General features: G+C 42.4%; 1 protein-coding gene across 2 annotated transcripts in view; it reads right to left on the reverse strand.

Annotated features, from left to right (window-relative positions):
* rspo2 (R-spondin 2) overlaps positions 1-24,518 on the reverse strand; it is a 60,705-nt gene that overhangs the window by 33,139 nt on the left and 3,048 nt on the right. For both annotated transcript variants that reach the window (XM_084356435.1, XM_084356434.1), the window contains exon 3: positions 887-1,075. In XM_084356435.1, the coding sequence (XP_084212561.1) occupies positions 887-1,075 (189 nt within the window). The remainder of the gene's footprint in view (positions 1-886; positions 1,076-24,518) is intronic.

Raw genomic sequence — 24,518 nt, forward strand, 5'->3', positions numbered from 1 at the left:
GCTAGAAAAGGTGGCAGGGTCCACCAAGTATAAACAAAGTAAAACAATATTGCTGTGTTGTCTTTTCAGGTCAGTTTGTTTATTCAGTCATAAAAACGAAGAGAGTTTGTTTATTTAGCTTGTTTAGGCATAAAACAAATCAGTCGATAAAGATCTTTCTCTTCTGATCAAAATTTCTTGCTGCTTCATTTTTCTTTATCAAACTTTAACATAAAGATGAACAAGCAGTTGTTGGTGGAGGATCTGTACACTTCAGTCGTGACTGGCTTTCTGTTCGAACTCAAAAACTACCTTGGCTGCCAAAACAATTACACTGTCTGGTTAAAGTCTCAATCCACAAACCGCGCAGGCATCAACAAAAGACGTCAGCTATATGCCAGAATGCTAATATATAATCATCTCTGTAGCTCAGATGATATTGAATGACTCATTTGCACATGTGACCATTGTCTCTGGAGTAGGTTTGGCTGAATAGTCAGAGCATCTTGGTTGCATTTGCACCTGGATTTCATGCCTTCAGACATTCCTGGTGACTATAGGAAGTTTGGTAATGCGAGTGTAAAGGGAGTGTTAAAGAGAAATGAGAAACAGCGCTCATCCTAGCTGGAGTTCACCGTTAAATCCCGCGGGAGACACTGCGAGGACGAGGCTTCACTACTTACATCCACCTGTGTGAACAGATGAGCCGTTCAAATTGCGAGGTATGTGTGTCTCCTTTGGATAATGGACAATAAATCATGTGTTGTGGGAAAAGGGGATGTTGAGGGAATGTGTATGTGTGCCTGGGGATGATGGGGGGTGTTGGGAAAAGGAGGAGGACATCAGCGGTGGGGGAGATGGAGGAGATTAGGAGGAGTGCGAGTCGATTTAAACATGGAGGACTTACTGGAGCACATGTTGAGTTCAGGGCTGCGCATGCCGTAGTATCCGGCTGGACAGTCGTGAAGACACTCTCCGTACTGCCTCATCCGCTCCCTCCGCAAGAACAGGAAGAGTTTGGGCTGGCAGTTTACACAGCCGTTGTCTCTGGAGCACACCGAGCAGCCTTTACAGATGGGGTACGCTCCATAGCTAGCTGTAGGACAAACAGAGGAGGAAACAGCAAAGGTGATTAATTAGATGGTTTTAAGAACTATATTTTAAAGAATATAGTTCAATCAAAGTGCTTGTTGGACGGTCGAACAGTATGAACCCACTCCGGCGTCAATTTGCGGCTGCCTCCAAAAGTTTTACAAACTTTTTGGAATTGACAATCAACAAGCTTCACACAGACAAATGGGAATTATTTCATTTTGATGAAAAGATATAATTATTTTCCAGTATTTTTGTTTAAATTTGTTTGGTGCTGAGCATAAAAAAACGATTAAATTAGTGACAAAATAGTTTAAGAGCGTGTGTTTGTGTATCTAAATTATTAAAATACAATATTCAATGTTATTCTCAAATTGTCACCAGGTTCAAACTGTAGAAAAAACTACCACATGTTATTTGTGTGACCTAAGACCTGCGTCTTCAACAGGTGCCTCCCAGGGGGTCCTCACAGTTAATTATTGTTTGACATTATTTTGAACATTTTTTGTATTTTAGATTCGATTTTGTCCGCCAGTTGTTTCTAGCTAAAGAATAGGAATATCCTGTTTAAACTGTTCTTTAAAGATCCATAATAATGAATTATTAATCATGATCAGAGTACCAATGCAGAAGGACGGTCAATTAAAGGAACTTCTTAACTATATAATACAATAGTCGTTTGCTATTGGCCCCTGGCCCATTTAGTTTCAGTTTAGGGAAAGAGATTGGCCACCCTGGTGTAAGAAAATGTAGCAATGTCTAAAACGAAGTTCTTGCTTTTGTTTTTGCCACAGATGCATTCGAAGATGATCTACTATGGCAGTTCAGAAAGCTGTTTAGCCTACACTGAAACGGAAAAGCAGAATAACTTTAGATTGTTGTATCATCACTCAGCAGTGGATGACCCTGTCTTCACCCAACAACAGGGACAGGGTGAACTAGAGGCAACAGACTCAACTGTGGGAGGGCTGACCAACAAAAGACAACCCATGTACGAGAATAAAACCAAAACAACCATAATAGATATATCAGCAGGATATTCTCTAATTCATCGTAAATATGTTCAATTCAACAATTTGTCATTCATGCAAACTCTGGCTCCCCTTTCAGCGTCCGAATGCTGATTGGTTATGAATGTGAATATTGCATTAATTCTGGTCAGAGCTGGCCTCCTGAACGATTGTGTTGAGACAGCCGATGAAAGACCCCAAAACCGCAGTGGCTCTGGCCTCAGCTCGAGTTGCCTGCAGAAGACAAAGGAGCCAGTAAAGAGACAGTCCATTCCACAATAAGTGACTTTCAGTGTAAACTCCTTAGCGTCGCGTTTACAGGAAAATGTCCTTGGGCGAATCCAGTCTCTCCAAACGAGAGATACTTCAATTGATGTAAGCCAAGTCTTAAATATCACAAGCAGGGACCGGTTAACAGCGCCGCTCAAACCGAGCGACCTACCACAACGCTTAATAAAACACTGCGCAGCAAACTGGACAAACCCTGAGAGACAGAGCAGAGCATGCCTGCGTTACTGGCCGTGGATCCGCATATTAGATTTCTCTGAACGGATTCACCCAGACGAAAGCGAGCGCTAAGTGGGCCCAGTGCAAGCATCAGTTAGTAATCATGTGAAAATCAGTCAGCGGATGTCAGACTCATCTTTTTTCATTTCTTTTGTTGGAGCGCTGGGAGATAGTCTTCGGAGAGGTGCGCCGGCTCTGCCAAACTACACTCACTCTCCTGAAGCCAGGGGTGGATGGAAGTAAGATTAAGTGCTAATCAGAATGTGTCTCTGAGGGTCTTTAGGGATGAGGCTCACAGCGACACCCCATCGATCACAGCAGCGCCAGGGATGTGCGCTGCGTGCCTATTCATCACACACACTCGCGATTGTTCATCTCCAGTCGGTGCTCGCTCGGTAAGACATGAAGGAGAAATGAAAAACCCCCAAATTATGTCTGGTTTCATCTCGTCCAATCCTCAGATGGAAAACTGTGTCCCATGTCCAACTGTCAATCCAGTGTCTTAGATATTATCATTTCCTATTTCAGTTGTGCATCTTCAGAGTCAGCTGGATTTACTAGTTGGACACAGGTGCTGTTTTTCAAGTTCATAAACGGCAAAGTACAAATGCACAGCTTTTCTTCTCACTTTCTCATGTAGTTCTCATATTTTATTATGAATATTCCTACATTACAACATGCTCTGAGCAGTAAGCTGTATAAAAGTGTTACCCTTTCCTGTCAGGTAACACCACAACGTAATTCCCCAAACACATATCGTATTTCATTCTGTCGCTCCTTCCATCCAGGAAAACTAAACTGCAACATTAGCCCAAACCTCATACCTCACCATATATTTCTGTAGAATATACAGTCTGGGTGTGTTTACAGCAAACTGACATTCACATTAACTTGGTCAAATTTACTCGCTCTGCCCTTCGCCAAACTTGAACACAACACTGACAGAAAGCGAAAGCCAAATTGGCAAACTTAAAGAAGTGCAAGGCTGGAAAGCTTATTTCTCCAGCCCCATTTTAAATGGCCTCAGCTCCATAACTATTAACAGTGTGCTAACAATACTATCCAAACAATAATAGAAAAATAAAATCAGGGCCTGTGGTCGTCTTAGATCACCGGCCAGTCAATCAGCAGCGAAATTACAGTCAGTGAAAAGACTCTTCATGAGTCTGGCTCGAAAAGCCTGCTCAACTTTTGTTGTCAAACTTTTGTTTTGCCGGTTGCTAATCTCGCAACGTACGCTGATTGAGGATAACATAATCACTCGGTGTTTGAATGCAGCGGATCCCACATCCTGGAATTAGCGTAAGATTGCGGGGGGAAAAAAAAGAGGGTAAGGAAAGGCTGCGCACGGTGGAGAGAAACTCTTCTGGTGCTGATCTTGGGAGATTAGCTTGTGTGTGTCTGTGGAAAGGTTTTGGGGGTTCAGGCCACAGGTATGTCAGGAAGGAGGCCACAATTCACAGTGTCTGGAGCAGCGCTGTCCAACTCACGTCCTGCACTACCGGCACACTGTCTAGCGCACTTTACATCAATCTGTCGACTGCCAGCAGGTTTCAGCCATTCTTAAAGAAAACACTCATTCATATGAATCAGATTCTTGAGACGAGGAGAAACATAAGAGTAGTCGCTTTACAGCAGAACTGAAACTGTAGCAAGAAGTATTTGAAAGACAGATTTGTTTGACCTCTGCGTGCTTTATTGGCATGAAAATTGAAAGCAGTTCGCCAAGGCATGTAGCAGCCGTATTTTTAAGTGCCACTAAAGAAGAGAAAATCAAAGAGAAACGGGTTAAGTGTTGGTTCTGAAGTCTATAGATCATCGCTGCTTAACCTAATTTGGCAGGAACATAAAGCTGTATGTTTAGCGTGCTGGGGGATGTGTTTTGAGTTGTGGATGTGGTTTTTGTTTTTGCATATCTTCCCCCTTTTCCCAAACAGCAGACACAAATCGAACCCAGTCCATCCCAAATGCTAAAAAACATTCATGTAACAAATCATGTAATGCCTCGGCTCGTCTAGTGTTTCTCCTGTCAATCACGTTGAAAGCGAAGTGACCCAGACATATAGAAAGGCCACACAGAAAGTGGTCAAAGTGAGATTATGGATACCATGTTTTACCACCCATGTTCTTTGAGACAGCTGAGGAGCGTACACGCCATCCAAAGAGCCACTCCCTGCACACGATAAACCGACTCGGTTTACGGTTTCAACCACAGAAATCATATTACGTGAAAGAAAACAAATCCGCAGTTCCCACTTCTGACAGCTAACTGAAGATCCCTCTGAGCCTCAAGTATTGTATTTACAAAAGCCCGGGTCCATGTGAACATCAGTGAAGAAGCCCCTGCAAAGGCCTTTTAATAAAAAGACTTAATAAGTGCCTCAGTGTGTCATGTCTACAGGGCAGAGGGCTGCTTTAAAGCTGCTGCTCTTAAACATGAACCACATGAAGGAGCCTTCACTTATCTGCTTCATCGCCCATCAACAATACATTGCGACAGCCTGACAGACTGAGGAGGATTCCGTGTAACAAATAAAGATAAATATATTTCGAATTTTGGGGGGAATTGCATTGTTTTTTGCATTCAAAAGGCAAAATGTACAAAAAAGTCTGACACTACACTAAAACAAGAGCGTGGCTGTTTAAAGAAGTAGAACGAGCACTCTGACGGTCAACTGTCGGAAAATGGATGAAAGAAAACTTTATCAATATGGAAAACATTACAAAAAGTCTCACCTCTTCTGCAAGAGCTTGTCAACAGTGAGGAGGATGACGTGAAATGTAAGAGACAGACTATTCTAACAACATGCCTATGAAATTAAGTTTTAGAGACGCACTGCTAGTAAAGTTAGCAGTTAGCTCACGTTACACGTACAAACAGCTCACTTATCTCGGCTAAACTTAGCTAGAACTTACATTTCAGCTGTTCATTAAACGCTGACTGTTCTTGGTCCTCTAAAAAATCAAACGCCATATTCCGAACAGCGCTCCGAATTTAGGAACGGTCCAGTTTGTGCCAGAGAGCGCGCTGGCGCTCGGAGTGATTCATTTCAAACGCGTAAACATGCAGCTACACTTAGCAGCCCGTTAGCTTAGCTAAGCAAAACATCTCAAAACGGGGAAACAACTAGCCTGGCTCCATAAATAAAACAACTGGTCAGATTTAATTTTGGTTATGTGTTATTTAGTGAGCTTTAGTGGCACCTGCTGGTGAGCTAAATGGCAGCTTTCTTCAGTTTGTAGCTACATAGCCCATTTAGGCTACCGTACATAAGAATGGAATACATCTTCTCAGGCAACTCTCACTAAAGTCTACCTAAAATGTCAAACTCTTCCTAAACAAAATCCATCATCATCATCTTTGAAACTATTTGACAATTTAAAAAAAAACATAATTTAGGCCATAACATCAACAGTACACGGTGAAATAGCCCTGCAGATATTCACTGATACATATCTAACATGTTCAGGTGAAGTTTTGGTCTTTCATTCATGCGAAACAGTCACACAGCTCACAACAACATGAAGAATGACGGCATGTTTGGAGCGTAGCAGTCTTCATTGTACAGCCGTGGGCTTGCTGGGAGGTTTGCTCTGAAGCAGCTCAAGAGCAATTAGGGCTGCAGTGAGATCCAGCAGAAACCCAAACTCTGTCTCAGGTACGTTTTTATGAGTCCAAAGCAAGCGTGACAGACTGCTCTCGGGGCTGCCAAAAAACCTCCGCATATACAAGGGGGTTCCACCCACGGCCGGCTAACTTCCTGCCTTCCACTCACCTACCGTTACCCATGAAATCATTCACATTGACCCATTCCAACTCTCTGCAACCCGAAACCCTAACAAGGCAAATTGCACATAATTTTTGTGTTTCTTTTAGAGCCCTGAACTTCACATTGAGAACAAGAAGACATTCTTACGTACGGTTTCACTGATGTGGGCTCTTCGATAAATATGTTTTCAGGAACGGCGCTGCTGAAAACTGATACTTTCCAACCATTTTCAGCTCTTTAAATGTGACAATTTTATTATAATGCTAAAAAATGAACATAAAGAAAATGCATTACACTATAAGGAGTAAAGTTTAATATAAACTTTGACCATATCAGAGTTTGATATTGGACCATATCTGATTTTAAGAAAAGTTACAACAAATCCTTAAAGTTTTAGTAGCATTTTCTTATGGTTCATGTTTTATGGACAAAATGGGTTTAGGTACTGCCAAAACATTCCTATTCATGTATATGTTACTATAAGATGAAGGATTTTTTTTGTGGTTTGCCATACCTGAAAAAAAAAAAGAAGCGGTTCTCCTCTCAGCTTCTCTATTCAATCACGGAGCAGCTTTCATGGCTACAGAAGACTCTTAAAGCCCAAACCCCATCCAGTCATCATCTCTTTAACCTGCTATGACCATTTTTATAAGGATTATGGATTATTTCCGTGTGTAAAAACCCAAAGGGAGTGCAGTGGGTCACACATAAAGTGAAATGTATCCACATTAGCAGCTGATGATATTGGGCACAGAGGTATAAAACAGCGGTTTGTGAGATGGTTATTTTGATTAGACCCTGGTTTATTTTGTCACATATCATTTTAATACCACACTAAATGGAAAATGAAAGTTTGAAAAAGGCAGTTGGATAGTTTGTCTTGATTGAGAGCTGAGGCAGAATCATAACGCAGCAGTGAATTCCAAACCGAGCATCCAGAAGACAAGAGCTTATATTTAAACACAAGTGTTTCTATTCTTGCAGTTCTCCTCCATTTCTCCATGGGGCCCTGGTATGTAAATCTAATAACACAGACTGTGAGTGCACCTAACCAGCAGCCACACTGTCCATTGTTTTAAAAAAGACACTTACAGTACAGCCTATGTTAGAAAGTGTGGTATCATCACGTACCGGGACAATAAAGTTATTCAATTCATTCACTGCATCGATACCGACTATAAATGTCATATGGTAAAGAGGCAGCATTGGCAAACCTCAAGTTTTTGGAGTTGCATAGCAGCTGCAGGTCAAGAAGACTTGTGCTCTCATGTGGAAAGCATCACATTCACCAACAGAATTATACGCTTTCATCGTGGCACTGAGACAATTATTGTTTATTGTCCACCTCCCTTGTTCCCCCTAAATGATGGTATAAGCTTACTGCTGCTCCACTTTAGAGGAAAAAGAGAAAGCTTAGGAGAGAGAGAGAAAGGGCAGATACGGGACAGAGCAGCACTGCAGCCACCAGCCGACGGGCGGCGGACCAAACCGTAAGAAGCAACAGCCGCTCTCTGGATCCCTGTTGAAACCACCTCACTATCCGGGCTTACACGCTGTAGCAGTGAAAGGCAGGGGAGCCAACAGTGTCAAGCCTCGCACTCAGAGTTCACCAGCCGCTGTACCGTCTCAACATTGTTCAAGCTCGTTAAAAGCTGGTACACGGAAAAATGACATCAAACCGCCCGCTTTTCAGGCCCGTGACTTTATTTGTCATGGAACTGGAAGTTGCACTTAGCTCAAAAATTGCAGAGAAAAAGCAGACGGGGTAGGAGGGGGGTACAATCGGGCCTGTGCACTGAAGGCACATTTCTGTTCCAATTTAGCAGAAAATATGTTGGAGTTGCCTCTGACTCTTTTCCAGCTGGAAATAGTCATGTTTTAGGATCTACGTTTTTTCCCCCAGTTTACTTTAACAGATCACACTGTAGGCACATGTTTATAATTTAGGACGGTCCTGCTGCTTATAATGATTTTGCCAAATGAGTCTGAGCAAACACTTGCTGTCAGACGTATTAGCTCGGCCGAAGTGTTCCTGTGACACAGATCCACCGGGCAAGGCGGGCAGCGCAGAGATTGGAACCATCACTTGAAAGGGTGGCGGTTTACATTGTGAATGGGTTAAACAGGCAGCCGCGGCTCAAGCGGGAAACTGGAAAATGGGGGCCAATTTAAAGCTTCACTTTTTAGTGCACAATAAAACAGAAGCTGAAGGTAATTTACTTTGGTGTGATTCAACAGGTTGAGCCACAGGCACATGCAGGTGAGAAAACTACATTTGACTCATTCAGTGACCACATCGCCATCTTACAAAGTGCCTGTGTTAAAGAAACAGAATAGAATAGAATAGAATAGAATAGAATAGTATTTGACATTTTGGGAAAGGTGCGTGTTTGCTTTCCAGCTCAGAGTGAGAAGATCGAGACCATTTTCACTTCTATTTTGTAAATATATACGCAAGCAGACCCTCCTTTGAATGGTGAATTTGCAGTTCTTAAACTTTGGTTTCTGTGCAGATTAAACAAAACAGATTCAACGGGATAATCAGCGAGTATCAGAGGCTGTAAGGCGGGTCCTGTAATCAATTTGAAGACAATCAGGCTCGCTGTTTTCCTCTGTTTACAGTCTTTATGCTAAGCTAAGCTAAGCTAACCGGCTTTTGGCACCAATATGTTCACCATACAAATGTGCGACTGGTATTGTTCTTCTCATCGAACTCTCTGCAATAAAATTGGCACATTTCCTCATATGTAAAACCATTTCTTTGAAATATTACTATGTAACTTTTGCTGAACAGAAAGTGCCAATCACAAGATAATGCTAAATGCTACACTACTGTTTAGTTCTGATAACTACTGATGCCCATAGCTAAAATGGTAAGCTGTTGTTCCAATAGCAAAAGTAGACAAAAGTCATTAAGTCAGCAAACTGACTCAATGTTTGTTTGACAGCAACGTCTGAAGATTGCTAACATTAGCTAACAGAGCCACCATAAACTGGTCATACCAAACCAAGGTATAAGCCTGCTGACTTGAGTAACAGTGCATCTTGTTGCTCATGAACTCTAATTCTAATTTGTAAGATGAAGAATTTTATTATCATATAAAAAGTAATCCATTCAGACAGTTTGGGGCACTTGACAAAACTCTATCATCTATCAGCGGTGGAGGTTGGCAATCTGATCTTGATGGTGTCAACAATCCACCTTCCAAGCGAATCATCTCACATCTGTTTCCAACCATCGCATTTCATGTTTTACGAGCGGATCCGTGCTGTGTGAGCCCACCAGTAGGGTGATGCAGCCAGCCAGACAGCGATGCTGATTGGATTCACTTAATGTGGCTCTTCCTTCGTGACGTATTGAAAATAATGCAACGTCAGTTATAGTTAGCAACCTGCTGGAGGTGCTCGTGCCAAAAAAGAAGTATCTATCTTTAAAGGGGCTCTTCTGAGGTTTTGTGATGTGCTGGAAGCCGGTCAGTCATGTTAGCAGACTCCATTTCTAAACTAACATTAGGTATAGTTTTTCTATGTTAGCGGAGGCCAGCATCATTAAACAACTTAAACAAATTGTCCACCGGCTTGTATAGGAAACAGACAAAGACAGGAAAGGTCTCACTTTTTCATGTCACGTTACAGTCCGCTCACATATGGCCAATCAAAAAGTTATTAATACCTGTAATTTACTACAAATTATTACATAGGGCCCCTTTAATGCAATATTGTGTTTTAATGGTGCAAATGTAGAAACTCATAGATTATTTCAAGTCTGGCTATAGTCTACAGGGTATTCCCAAAATTGAGAAAATAAGATTATAACTTAGATTGTTGATAAAATAGCTATTAAATAGATTGTGATATTATTTCTTGGCCCGATTGCCCACTTCTAATCAGCAGTCCAGAAAATGTCATTGTACAGTGTGTTGACAATCTCTCTGTCCTGTTCTGTGAACCTGCAGCCAGTCAATAGAGACATTTACAGTGTTTCTGAGTCAATCTGGAAACACTCTACACCTTTCACCCATCTGTCCGGCTGAACTCATCACGGCTCTCACCCCTGCACTCTTTCCAACTCTATATGAAGACCCTCAGTTAGTTCACTTCCTTATTAACATCTTTATGATGGATTATGACTTAAACCCCATGTCCTGAGTCCAATCCCACATCTGGATCCCCTGATGTGAAAGAGACCTCATAATTCCTGTTTGGAGAATATTAGAAATAAAAGGTGACCTCGCTGACCTCATCTCACGGTATGTGCTGCAGTCTTTTAACACTTGCTGCCACGATGATAGACGCTTCAACCTTTGACCAGAGCAGACATGCGACCGCCATGGAAAGCTCTATGGTCACATAGGAGGAAAAAACTGAGAGGATGACCTTGATGTGGTGGTCAAGACACAGCATCGCCTATTCACTGTGGCTTGCGGTCCCATAAAATGTTTTACAGCTCAGTCGGGCCTTGAAAACAACGGAATATCTGTTCACAGTCATTGTCAGCATAGCTTAAACAATGCACTATAACAATGCAAACCTCTAATCAGATTAAATCTTTGTTCCAGGGGAGGAAAAAATCCACTCTAAAAAACAGTTTTAACACTTTTAAAATAGCTGTTGGTGATGGTGTATTTATAGGTCAGCTTTATTTTTGGTAGTGTAGTTTGTATATTAACACAACAGCTGTAAAGTCGTTACTGCAAAAAATAGCGTAAATGACAGCACTTCATCACAACATAATGCATGAAACATCACACACTGAGTGGGACTTTCCCTAAATCTAAACACATGCTCATCATCGTTTTTTCTTCTTATTCTTATTTTTTCTTCTTTTTTTTTAATCAACCTCGCACTTCCTGCTGAGTGGCACAGGTCATCGCTCAGCATCTGCCTTTGATTCTCCTGACAGTGACACTTCATGCGCCATGGTTGATCAGGGCAGGTGCAAAAGGACTTTATGACACTCAGGAATGGGATCGCTACGGGAGTTCATCGATGAGTCATGAGGATGGACTTTATCGCTCTCTGGGCAGGCACTGGAAGGCGAGCATGTGGTTTATGTTTCTTGCCAGCTCTTCCTCTCCCGTCCACCTTTATGCGCTCTTTCAAAGAAAAAAGGTTAATGTTCCTGTGAAACGCCCCGGTAATGTTCTACTCATCTCCACCATTTCTTAGGAGCTCGCGCTATACCTACAGTGAATGCAACGTGATCTAAGATTGGTAATATAGCAATAAAATAGAGCTCAGATTGGGAGGTTCCAAGCACCATGACAACTATACATCAACTAAGCACTTTGTAGGCTTAGGTGATATAAAACTTGACATTTTGATATTCCCAGAACTTCTGAAGATTAGACTTGATAAAATACGGCCTCTTTGTAAAGGAGTGCCAAACTATAAGGAATATGATAAATTTTTTTATATCTTTTAGTCATGTGAGTCCAGAGATGAGGCACAGCACATTTGGAAATGATTAGTTTAACTGTCCAGGAGGTGTTTGCAAAATACAGTATATTTTTAAGTAATTATCAGAGAAATCCATAAATGCAAATCCAACATGGTCAAAATGATTGGAACTATGTGCATCTGATGGAGCTTGTTCCTGAGAATGATAAGAAAATAAGATATATGTTGAGTTTATTCCAATCTGGACTATTTTGCTGCTGTGGATCTTAAAGGTGACCTATTATGTTTTTTTGTTTTTTGTTCTTATTATGTTCTTGTGCATGTAAAAGAAGTTAAAACGGTCAAAGTCTGCACCAATAGAAGCTCCTCTCTCCCACAGAAAACACTGCCCCTGAAACGCCTCGTCAGTAGTCCTGCCTTTAATTTGCGACTTTGTGACATCACATGAGGTCATCATGCCACATATTTACATAATGTATGTCTATCGGCTGGTTTGGCACTTAGGAATTGATTTAGCACAGCTGCTCTGTTGTTGTTAGCGGTGCTGGATCAGGCGTGTGTGAACTGACTAATCAGGAGAGACTGGGTATTCAGGAAGAGGGGCATTAAAGAGACAGGAGCTAAAACAGAGCGTTTCAGATGCTGCAGCACTGGACAGTATGAGAAAAACAATATATGGAGGTGATGTAAATGATGCTCCATGGAATGTTTTACTTTCGGAGAAATCTCTGCATATTTCAAGGTTTTTCCTCCCAAGAAAACCTTTAACATGTGATACAAATGTGTCTCTAGAGGACAGATGACTAGAATGGATGCAAAGTTTCTGATAAGTCTTAGTCATTCCTCAAATAAATCTACTCAGGTGCTTGGAAACGCATTTTTTCCCAAAGTTCTCCAGTCTTTTGACAGTAACCAATAAGATAAAACTAGAAATGAGGTTCAGGCAGTGCAAAGTAAGAAATGAACGCCAAAAGAAAGTTAAAACTTTGAAACTTTGAATATTTCAATGTTTACACTCCCTAAAATCCACTCAAGCTGTGGGAAAAAGTGTTTTTCCCCCGTTGGAAAGAAGAAAAGGGAAAAGAGAAAAAGGTGGAGTGGCTCCGATTAGCCCACATGTTGGTAATTTATCACACATAAACCTCACACCTAATTTTCACACCTGTAGCTCAACGTGCTGGAAGTCTAGTAATTCACTCAGTCACACACACCCACACCTCCCACACACACACACACGCTGCTGAGTGGGACCTGGCCGTGGGTTTCCCTCAGTGTGAGAGGAGAACGAGGACATTGCAGGCGAGGATCAGTAAAGTCAGCGGGCATGCTTGGCATATTTGCACCCCATGCAGCATTGCTCTGTCCCTCCCACCCCAACCCTTGTTCCCTCTCCCCTCACTATTTGTCATCACCTTGACTAAACTCATCCCGACGTCCAGCTCACAGATCTGAGAAACACAAAGCTGGATGTGTTTTTTTTTCTTTTGTTACGTTCCTGAGAGCACAACATACTGTAGCTGCAAATCCAGATGGGAGACACTCATCTTTTGTGGAAGTGTTACACAAAAACAGATTGAAAACTAGAAAATATAAAAAGTTGATATGAAAAACAGTGTTTTATTGCTTCCTATCACTGACTGACGGTGCTGGAAAAAGAAACCAAATCCTTCACTTACTGGTCTCAATTTAATAGTGATGCTTGTATATAGCATACGAGAGCAAACATGCCTGTCATCGAGTCAGAATCCATCTTTTCTAGGTTGGATAAGTCATAAATCAAAACAGTTTGCTGAGGATGAACTGAGGAGCCTGAAGAAAGAAGCTACTCTGTAGTCTGGTGGTGAGCCACTAAAACAGAGTTGACTTTGTTTTGCTTTTGTCCACAGGGGGCGCCAGAATCAACAAAAATGAAAGTTCAATGTTGCGGCTTTAAGTAAAAGTAGGGAAAAAAGCATGATGGATCATTAAATAAACATGAAAATAATAATAAAAATGTATAAATGTTTATTAATTGTTATGTAATATGTCTAAGAAGTTAAAGCCAATATCTTCTTTTTCTTGTTTTTGTAATAAGTGGAGTTAAACATGCAAAAAGTGTTTTTGAGCTGAATCCTCAGGTTGGTACTCAAAAAACTATCTTACATTATACACTTTTAAATACTTAAAAAACATTTTGGGGAATACCCTCTTGTCTGCATGCTAAATATGAATCTAAATCAAGTTAGCTTTGCTTGGCAAAAAGACTGGAAACACAGCCAGCCTGGCTCCGTCCACGGGTAAAAAAAAATCTGCCAACCTGTTCCTCTAAAGCCCCTGTAAAAGTCCTTGATTACTTCACATACTGTCGACAATGGTGGAGAAAGTATTTAGGTCCTATAGTTAAGAAAAAGTAGTAATTCCGTTATCAAATATTACTCAATTAATTAATAAAAATAAGCATCCTGCATTCAAAACATAAACGTTATTTTTAAATAAATTATTATGTATTACTGACATTTTATTACTGCTGCATAATGTTGTAGTTGGTTGGTAGGAGCTATTTTTTTTATGTATTGCTAGATATGTTAATGTAGAAACATCATATCTTAATTTATCAAGTGTTTTGCATCTATACCTGTTCAATAAATGGAATGGAATGCAGTTGAGTCAAAGTGTGAAGTAGCAGAAAAAATATATACTTTTTGTAGAATAGAGAGTTTCGCATGTCCTGTATGAGTGAAAGAAATAAAAGAAGCAGTAGTTGGCACGAGCAAGAGAGCGCTACCAAAACAAACTCAGCTTTCATCAACACATCGGGAATGGACAGACGGCACACTGTTTGACTGACACGTGACAATCAGTCCAAAGCTCTTCGAATTAAAGATGAAGACAAAACAATAAAAAGGAAAAGAAAAACAAGAAACTCGCAACCAAAAAAGGAGCCTACACTGTCCAACTGCCTCCAGCGCATACCGACCTCGAGTAGGCACGACATGAGCGCCTGCTGCAAAGTTCTACCTCATTAACCCTTTAACAAGATACAACCTCGCACCCCTCCTCGCCCGCCGAGGCCAACGGGGAGATGTGAGGTGATCGCCAGGGTCAAAAGTGGAGCGCACCACAGGGGACAGATGGCAAAGACCTGGTCTCACTTTTCACACATGGTGCCTGCCACACAAAAACAAAAAAACACTAAACTTCAAAGCCTTATGTTTCTCCTCTAAAGAATGGGCTGGATCCAGTATCTAGACTCGGTCTCTTGCAGGAAAAGAAGACAACTTTGCTTGTTTTCTCACCTAACTGAAGTCTGTTTCCTGGTAGAGAAACGGCCACATCATTATTCGATAATCGAGGGTTGAATATTAGAATAATACTGACGTTTTTCTAGTGAAGCTGCCAACAATTAATACGGTGTTCCTGTCTTTACTTAAAATAACTTGAAGGTTATCCCAAAAGTACGACCACACACATCAAGACTTTAGAAACAAGTTCATCTGAGGTGTGATAGACAGCTTGTTCAGGCGGCAGCTACACAAGATGAGAGCTGCCGCCCTCTGCTCCAGCAGGTGTTTGGGTCACATCTGGCTCCCTGTCCTCAAACCACCACAAAACTGCACCTGAATGGCTGGCACCGCCCTGGCTTCTTAACGGGAACCGGCTTGTGTTGGCTCCAAAAGGCCACACTCAGCCCTCAGGAGTTCACATTTATTCTCAACAGTGCCCTTTGAGAGAGGGAGAGAGAGACTTGGAATAAATGCTTTCATAAAGTATGAAGGATGAGTGGACTCCACCGGCCAAAATGGAGCACATAAAGCAAAATGAAAATGACTGTGGTGCAAGGATAATTTCCTCTCAGTAAAAGTACTATATGCGCTCCCGGGTGTGGAAATGTAATCTGTTGCCACGAGAAAAGAGAGCTCTGGTATGCAGGTGTGCTCGAATCTAAAGGTGTTAGATGTTACGATGAAAGAAACTTTTGGATGAAGGAATGGAGAAATGCATCCAAAACGTCTGGGTGGCATGAGGCCGCGTATCATTGCGTGGACGCAGCAGATGCATGGAGCTGTACCTGTCTTGTGCCTACATGCCACAGTGTTTACTGCTACAAATGAGCGGCAAATTGGCTGCTGTTACAACAATGTTCCAAAGCGCTGGATGTGTAATAGAGCTATGCAATAACTCAACCGCAGGAGTTGTCTCCTCTTCTCTAAACAGTCAGGAAAAAATGTCTTAGACGCAATCTTTGATTCTCCGAAAATAACTCTCGACCTTTAAATCTTTTTATAGAAATATCCTGTTCTGAACACTCATATGCATATGCATGTGTGCCCTCGTGCTCCATGATGATAACCAGCCCCACGCTGTCCATTACACTTCACTACTGCCCATTACTGCACCAAGGCAGTACCATCTCTGAAGCCATTAGCTGGTAAACATGTAAACTACATGTGACCCCTGCCTACAGATACCTATTAGTTATGACTACTGCTGGTGACAGCTGTTTACACAGCTAAGGCCCCGCTCCTGAGCCCTGGCCCCAGTCCAAATAAAATAATATCCAGTTAAGGAGAAGTCAGCCAAGATGTAATACAAGTGCATAACTAGAGGGGGGAAAAGAGTGAAGGAATCTGAGTAATGTTAATGGACTTCTTTTTCTTTTAAATCTTTATAGCGGTTGTCTCTACCACAGCCTTGTTTCATTGTCTGGACCCTAAAGCAAGATTAGTGAGAAGCCCTGATGGAGAGAGAAAAGTTAAAAACAGTCACCACAATTGATGTCCTCTTTGACAGAGCACAACATAAAAATGTGCTGCGTTAAAATCATAACACAGCTTACAAATTTCCCCCACAATTAGACTTCCACTCACTTTTGACAGTGTGTGTATGTGGGGATCTTTGTCCAGAGCCTGCGTGGCGTGAAGCCAGAGCGATTCACAAAAATATACAAGGGCTTAAGTCAACACAGGCAATAACAAGACAAACAGCAACTAAGACCACAACCACACAACTACTCAGACATTTACTGTATTACAGTGAACAGAGCCGGACCCGTTCTGGTGGATACTGGGCCGAATGGTGGAGAAACATCTTGGCTTACGAGAGCAAGTTACAACAAGGATGCATTCAGGGGCAGGTGAGAAGAAAGTTTCATCCACTGTGCAGGACTGACTCAGACAAAACAACTTCATCCACCTACATATGGGCGACAAATTATAGGAACCGTGGAAGCAAACCGTAAATTGTAATTGGACTGACAAGATGTTGTATCTGCCCACAAAGGCCTGACTGTGAGAGGCGTCAGCAGTTACGCCATTCAGTCTGTCTGCACTCAGACTGTGTGAAAGTCCATCACTTTTTTGGTGGAATAAACAGACCCTTGCACCAACAATACTAACCCTGCTGCTTAGTAAAGTTGATACGGACAGAGCCCTCTGTCTGTATAAGCCAAGAAAGTTAAACTTCCCGAGTATAAAAATACCTGAATATTCCCGTTGAGGGGCCCATAGAACGTGCAAATTAGAGACTTCTGCCAACCGAGCCGGCAAACTTCCAGTTTAGCACCCAGCTAACCTGAACAGAGATTAAATGATTTAAACTTGCAGCTCTTCTACACTTTCCAAATTTCATTGGAGCGAATGGCTCAAATTATGATCACATTAGTCAAATTAGTCATTTCCTGTGGGTTGTGATGGTCACTGTTTTACAGACACTTCTTTCACAATGTAATGGGAAAAGGTATTGTCGGGCCCCAGTGCATCACGTGACGTAATTACATGGCTTGGCCACTACCAAAGGTGGCTTCAAAGCCTGGCGCTCTTCCTGGGGCCTTGACCCTAAGCTTCCCTATGGCCGTATGTATGTAGATAGTTACGATTACATAGTATGAGATGGATATATATATTTTCATACGTAAAGGGGGCATAACTTTTACCATTTTTGCTGTTTTTTAGACAGGCCAGGTTGTTTTTACAGACAAAGTCAGCAATTAGCAAGTGAACATGGTGCATCATGTAACGTTAGCTAAAATGCTACATATTTCCCTCAGGAATTTGTGGAGACCAAACCGCAGCTAAAGAGAGCGATTGTGTCACTTCTCATAGACAGAAACACAATGAATGCTAATGTTGCTCTGTATCTGCTGAAACTGTAGCCTAAATTATAGACCCAAATTTTTCCCTCTATGAGAAAAGGATATGTCAATGTTGTGTTCAGCTCGTTTCAGCTGCCCTCAAGTGGCCAAGAAATCAGTTGATAAAGATTTAACCATCTGTAACACTGTTAACGCTCAATTGAGGGCATTAAAAAACATAATTTCATCAAGTGTTAGCTAGCTGTTGCTAGCACACGGGTGTCACAGCGGTATCACTATGGAAAGACAATAAGGACAATTGTTTATAACACTTGCACTGTCCCAGTTCTGTGAGGAAAAAGACATGAGACAGAGCTAATGTGCTCACTACTCGACGACTAGGATGCTAGCCAGCTAGCAACACGTTGTGTAAAAGCAGACAAGATGCTCTCTTATCACAGAGCTAATCACACAGCTCATTAAGATGAGTGACAATTATTTGGGTGTGAGCTCGAACAACTGTGGCGGAACAAGCAAGACTGCCTCGAGGCAAAACATTATGTACTGTTGCTTCCATTACATGATTGATCTACAACCTTATTGCTTTGCTCTGATGACAGACAGATGCATGTCTCATTCAATCACCCCTCCGCCGCCCCCTGCATCCTCTCTTCCCATCACTTTCCTCTTTGCTCCTTCCATTCTGACCACATAAATCTTAAGGGGATGACCCTTGAAGACCTCTTTACATCTGACATGCACGCTACGTTGCCCTCCATGTCCCCCCTCTTCTCACTCTCTGTCTTCCTCTCCCTCCACAGAGGGAGTCACAGAGACAATGAGCTCAACATCGAGGCCCAGTAATGACTCCCAGCCTTGTTCCTGATTAAAAACACACCGGGTGCTTCTGCACTCCGCAGGCAGCCATGAGGCCTTCCCCTCCTCACACCACAGGGCCTGAGAGCGGAGAGATAGAAGCACAAGCCAGCCTCAACACAGCTCCATGCCCAAGAAAACAAAACAAAAAATCCAGTGTAAGCCTTACACTCTGTAGCATTCGAAGCTCTTGTCCCGACTAGTCCAAGCCTGATTCCACAGGCAAGTCTTCATTTAGTCTAAGGGTGCCCAATTACCAACATGAACCCCAACCTCAGCCAAACCAGTCCCTGGCTTGGATACATCAGTGGTGGGGGCTCAAATATCCTGTCACGTATTTGCATGTGTGTTGGGATTATCTTTCACACTACTTCATCATCGTATTGGCAGAAAATTGTGAGAAAAGCTCCACAGATGTACACAGTGAGTCAGACAGGCAGTAGGCAGCAGTGGAGGCAGCTGCACCTTTACCTTTACCTCTCCATGTCCATACTTGGGCCGCCAAATTACAGGCGAGCTCCGCAGAGAGACCCTTTATTGCATCTGACCAGCTCACTTCCTCCCCATACCAAAGGCATTGCATGCTGAGCTTCATTTTGATGTGGCGTGTAAGCATAATTAGAGGTCCCATAAAAGCAGGGAGAGGGGGGAAAAAAGGAGTCTTGTCCATCTGTCGAGTGTTAAGGGGTGGGCACGAGGGTAGCGATCAGAGCCCCATGCCTCGCTGTTGTTAAAGCAGCAGCCATTCTAACAGGCATCCATGCAAGCGGTCTTTACGCCAAACTACAGTCAGTGTGTGTGTGTTTGTTTCTGCACGCATTGTGTTTCCTCAAGGGGCCTCCTTTAGTTTCAGATTTCCAGGCCTTGCGGATCGATGCAAAGTGGGTACAAGCCGGCACGCACACGGAGGAACACACTGACATGGCAAACAAGAGCCGATACAGAGTGCGGCCTTTTCTAGAAACATTAGAGCATCCTTCCAAGGGCTCCTGGATCCTTAAATCTGCACAGCTCTTCTCCACATGTCAGGCAGGTGGCAAATCAAATTTATGGTCTGTCAAATAGGCTCAGCTACCAAGCTGCATGCCCAAAAGTACTTTAAATGAAATATGCCTATTTACTTTTTTGCCTGGAGACATGAAGAAGATTGATACCACTCTGACATGTGGCTATAAATATGAAGTTAGCTTAACATGAAAACTGGAAACAGAGGGAAACAACTAGTGTGGCTTTGTCTCAAGAGATCTCCAGAACAAAATCCGGCTACCAGTACTTCTAAAGCTCACGAATGAACGAATGTCATTTCGCAGTTTGACATGGGGCGATGTGTTGGACTATTTCTCGCCACAGCTGCTGCTAACCAAGAAATGGTCAAACGACAAATGGTGATGTTTAATATAATTAATATTGTTATACAGTTAATTAGTGAGTGTTAGAGGTACTTTTAGGTGGATTTCGTTAACAACAGACAGAGCCAGGCTACTTATTTGACGAGTTGGGATCGAGAACGCGTTGCCCAACATGTCCAAGTTGAATCTCAAGTGTAATTTAATTAATGTGTAAACAGAAAAGGGGAAATTGGTCATTTTAACAATTCTCGTGATCAAATTCATTGGGGAGCAAACACAATGGATGCCTATTGTATCCACGTCATTACCTCTAAACAGCTCTTCGCTGGATTCTTTTAGAGGTGTGTATTAGTAATGTGAGAGGTAAGTAGTCTGGAAGCGTGTTTCAGTGTGAGCCTGAGGGGCTCCATCTCCGGCTCTGGGCAGCTCTCCTACCTGTGAAGCCCTTGTATGAGTCATTTTTTCAAAAAATGCTCCTTTTGTGTTGTTGTTTTATGTGTGGCACTCAGAAATGATTCCCACATTAGATTTTTTTACGGCCCAATAAACTTGAGAGAATCGGACCAAATTGGCTGGTCACATTTAGTAGCTTTATAAGGAAACGTATTAAGGTGTAATTGCTTTCGGGGGCGTGCGCAGTTGAGGGAACGGGCCTAGGTGAGGGTTACAAAACTGCCCTCCGGAGGGACACTGCACTTTTTGTCTGCCGCTCAGGAGTTTCCAATCACTGTGAGGAAATATGGAGTGTATTATAAGATTTTTATATAATAACTTCTTTTTATTTCACATTTCCGAAAAAATGAACTTTTACAGCGTGGTAAAATGTAGCCTGAAATAAAACCATCTGTTTGGCGTTTGGCTCTGCCAGCATATGGGATCCTCTGATGACAATGATTGAGGGTGAAAGAGAAGGTCCCCCTGTGTATTGCCTCCCTGAAAACATTTTTGGAAAAGGAAAAGGAGGGGCCAAATCTGCTCACAATGAATTTTTTTCTGGCTGTGATGTGATAGATGGAAGGGTGCAGAAGTGTTACAAAACAGGCTTTATCATCCGTGGGAAATGGATACTACTCATACAAGGAGCAACACCCAAAGAATTGACAGATGAATATGAATTCTTCATCCCACCTTACTGCTTCACTTAGTTCCAATAGATAAAGGTGCATTACGCTGATGTAAATCTATTCGGCTTAAAGGGGCATTATGTAGTTTTGGAGAAGCATTTGAAATTCGTAATTTTAATATTTACAATATTAAACTATTAAAAAAAATATTTATTTTTTCCATAAGTTAATAAACAGGCTGTTCTAAAAGGAAAATAAGGTCCCCTGAACGCTGTTTGAAGCTAGAAAGAGAGTCCGCCAAATATAAACAAAGTCAAACAGTATGAAATAGTGTCGTCCTTTAAGGTAACTTTGTTTATTTGGTCATGAAAATTAAGGGGATTGTTTGTTTAATGTATTTACGCATAAAACATCAGTCAATGAAGAACTTTCCTGACTAAAATTTCTTCCCCAAAACTACGTAGTGCACCTTTAAATGCACGGCGCTCAAATTCCACCTCTAGGGGTCTCTCCATCAAAGCAATGACCACCGTTGCCGATGAAAATCTATGGGTGAATGTTCCTGGATGAGGTCGTGTGCCAAAGTTTGACTCACGTTACGTTTTAGTCACGTTCACGACTTCCTCCCTCGCTCTCTGACACATCATCTGAGGTTCTCCCCGGAAGTTGATGCAACAGTGGATCAAATGAAACACAGAAATAAAGGTGCACTATGTCGTTTTTTGATCAGAAGAGAAAGATCATAGGTGACTGATATTTTTATGCCTAAACAAACTAAATAAACAAACTGTCTTTGCTCTCATGAATAAACAAACTGACCTTTAAAGGACAACACAGTTTCATACTGTCTGACTTTGTTTATATGTGGCGGACCCTGCCAACTTTCTAGCTTCAAACAGAGTTCTGAGGATCTTATCTTCCTCTGAGAACAGCTTGTTTATTCACTCATGGAGTAAATGGAAAAATAAATATTTCTGGGATTGCATTATTACCGCATTAATACTGTAAATATAAAAAATCTTGTTCGAATTTCTTCTCCAAAGCTACATAGTGCCCCTTTAACTTTGAATCAAATTATCGATTTCTCTGGATATGAACATATATATGAACAATTGAATGCTTAAACGTGATGTATTACATCGTTAGGTAAATTTATCAAATAGTGTTTTTTTTCTATGGGAAAACAAAGACAAAGTGAAACAGATCATCCCCACTTAGTCACGTGGTGCCTGAAAGAATCCCTCTCTCTCCAGCAGAAAGTTCATGCCACTGCATGTTTTTTCCTCTGCCGGGGTTTTTCGGCAGTGTAGCATGGCATGAGCGCACTGAGGAGCCTTTCACCGGCTTCATCTGATACTGCTGTGACTCGGAGCTGGAGCTGCGCTACAGGCCAGGATCGACATGCATGGGTTAGTAGGTCAAACAAGGAGCTAGTCTTTCGACAGAGTTCGGAAGCTAGGTCAGACTAATGTGATTTATCAATACAGCACATAAGTGAATCATTGTCCTTAATGGCCATGATAATCCCCGAGACAGAGGTTGGACGTGATTGGTCCCGGAGTCGGGGGTGTGAGCTGTTCTGGAGTTGATGTCTTGATTTGAGCATCAGCAACATGCACCTGCGGGTTATTCATGTATCTCCCTGTACTCTCTTTCTCTCACACACACACACCTTTGAGCACACACACACAGATTTACACTTATGGAAGCTTGGCTGATGGGGCCTGGGAGAGAAAAGACAGAGCTCTGTTCCTTGACGCCGGAGCTCCGGCTCAGGTCAGGACTCGGCTCGCTGTAATCCCTCTCAGGTGATGCTGTTCACATTCAGCCGTTTCCAGCTGATCTGCTTAAATGCGCCTCCCTCATCCCCGAAAAAAGCCCCCACCTCTCCTCAAGCGAGGACGAGGAGGAGGAGGGAGGGCTGCTGCTGCTGCTCCACGCTGTCAGATCTCAGATCACTTTTCAGCATTTCCTTTATGTGATCAATCTGCCGCTATATACATGAATCAGATACACCAACTCCTTCTGTGTAACGGAATGAAAAAGGTCAGGATGCAAGGCTCACATCACCTGGATTAGAGTGGCATCATGTGAGAGGGCCTTGTTAGCAGACGTGCCATCTGCAGGGCTTTTTCACTTTTTCCAAAGGCGAGAGTGGCAAGGCTGGTTTTTAAAAGCAGCCTCTTGGAGCACTCCCTCTCCTCACTTAATCAACGTATTATATTGCGCCCGTGCACCGAGTTCCAACATTAACACTTACACACACAAACCTGGGACTTTGTGTGAGCTGTCAGCACACCGAGGCCCGATTTCCTCTGGCTTAGAAAGAGAGGCCGCAGTGTTTGAACTGCTTATCTGCATCAAAAGACAGCCATCATTTTTTACATTTATACAACCAAAACTCCACATCGCCTTCTCTTCTGCTTTATTATCAACAAACTAGAACCACAAAGTCAATTTACAGGAGTCAAACACCAGAGAGCATCAAGTTTCCACACACTCTTTGAAGAAAAACAAAACTCAGCCACAAATCATGACACTTTTATGTGTTTTCTGGCATCAAAATCTCACCACACACACCCTTCGTTGCCGACTGTCATCAGCGGTACAACATGTCATGCATCTCTGACCTCACTCCCTCCGCCCTGCTGGGCTGCATCTAATCACGTTTGTCCTTCAAAACATCTGGCAACGCTGTCGAAGTAACAGATTACACAGTCGGATGTGATGTGAAACACGCTGCGGCCCGCTGGGAGTTCAAATTTGGGATTTTCTGGGTAGATGCGGAAGGGTTAACAGTATCACATGGCAACTTTTCACAACTCCCGACAGCTATTACCTATTCATTACCTGTTTAAACGTCTCAGGGCCCCACTGCGTGGCTCTGTTCCTTCAGGCAGCGCTGGTACTCCAGCCTGATTTTATGTAGTCAGCAGGTGGCATCATTAGCCAGAGAATAAAAATGAAAAGTAATACCCTTGTGTCTAGCTATGATATCATAGAAGGGCTCATTGGCATCACTTCCCTGCTTCTAATGGGCAGGATAGGGGGTAAGGAGGTGTAAATTTAATATGTTTTGTCATCTGTTTTGCATGAAAACATGTACATGCACGGTCACCACAGCCAAACGGGAGGTTGGGTCATGTCATGCAGTGAGTGAGCGAGACAAGATCAGCCCAGAAACCACACAAAGATCCCAATCTCTGACTCTACATACATTTTAGCAGCCCGAGTCATACGCAATGGCTGTTTTTCTCCTTGACATCCCCTAATTATGATGGCATCTCAATCCCTTACACCTCTCTGGGTCATGTGGCCACACGTGTAATGGCAAAAACTTTTTCTTTATTTTTTTCCTGCGCGTAAAAATGAGAAAGACATTTGCTAAATTATGTGTTTTGTTACGCATAAAACAGTCGCGC

The sequence above is a fragment of the Pagrus pagrus genome, assembly GCF_965226575.1.
Source record: "Pagrus pagrus genome assembly, chromosome: 7".
NCBI lineage: Eukaryota > Metazoa > Chordata > Actinopteri > Spariformes > Sparidae > Pagrus > Pagrus pagrus.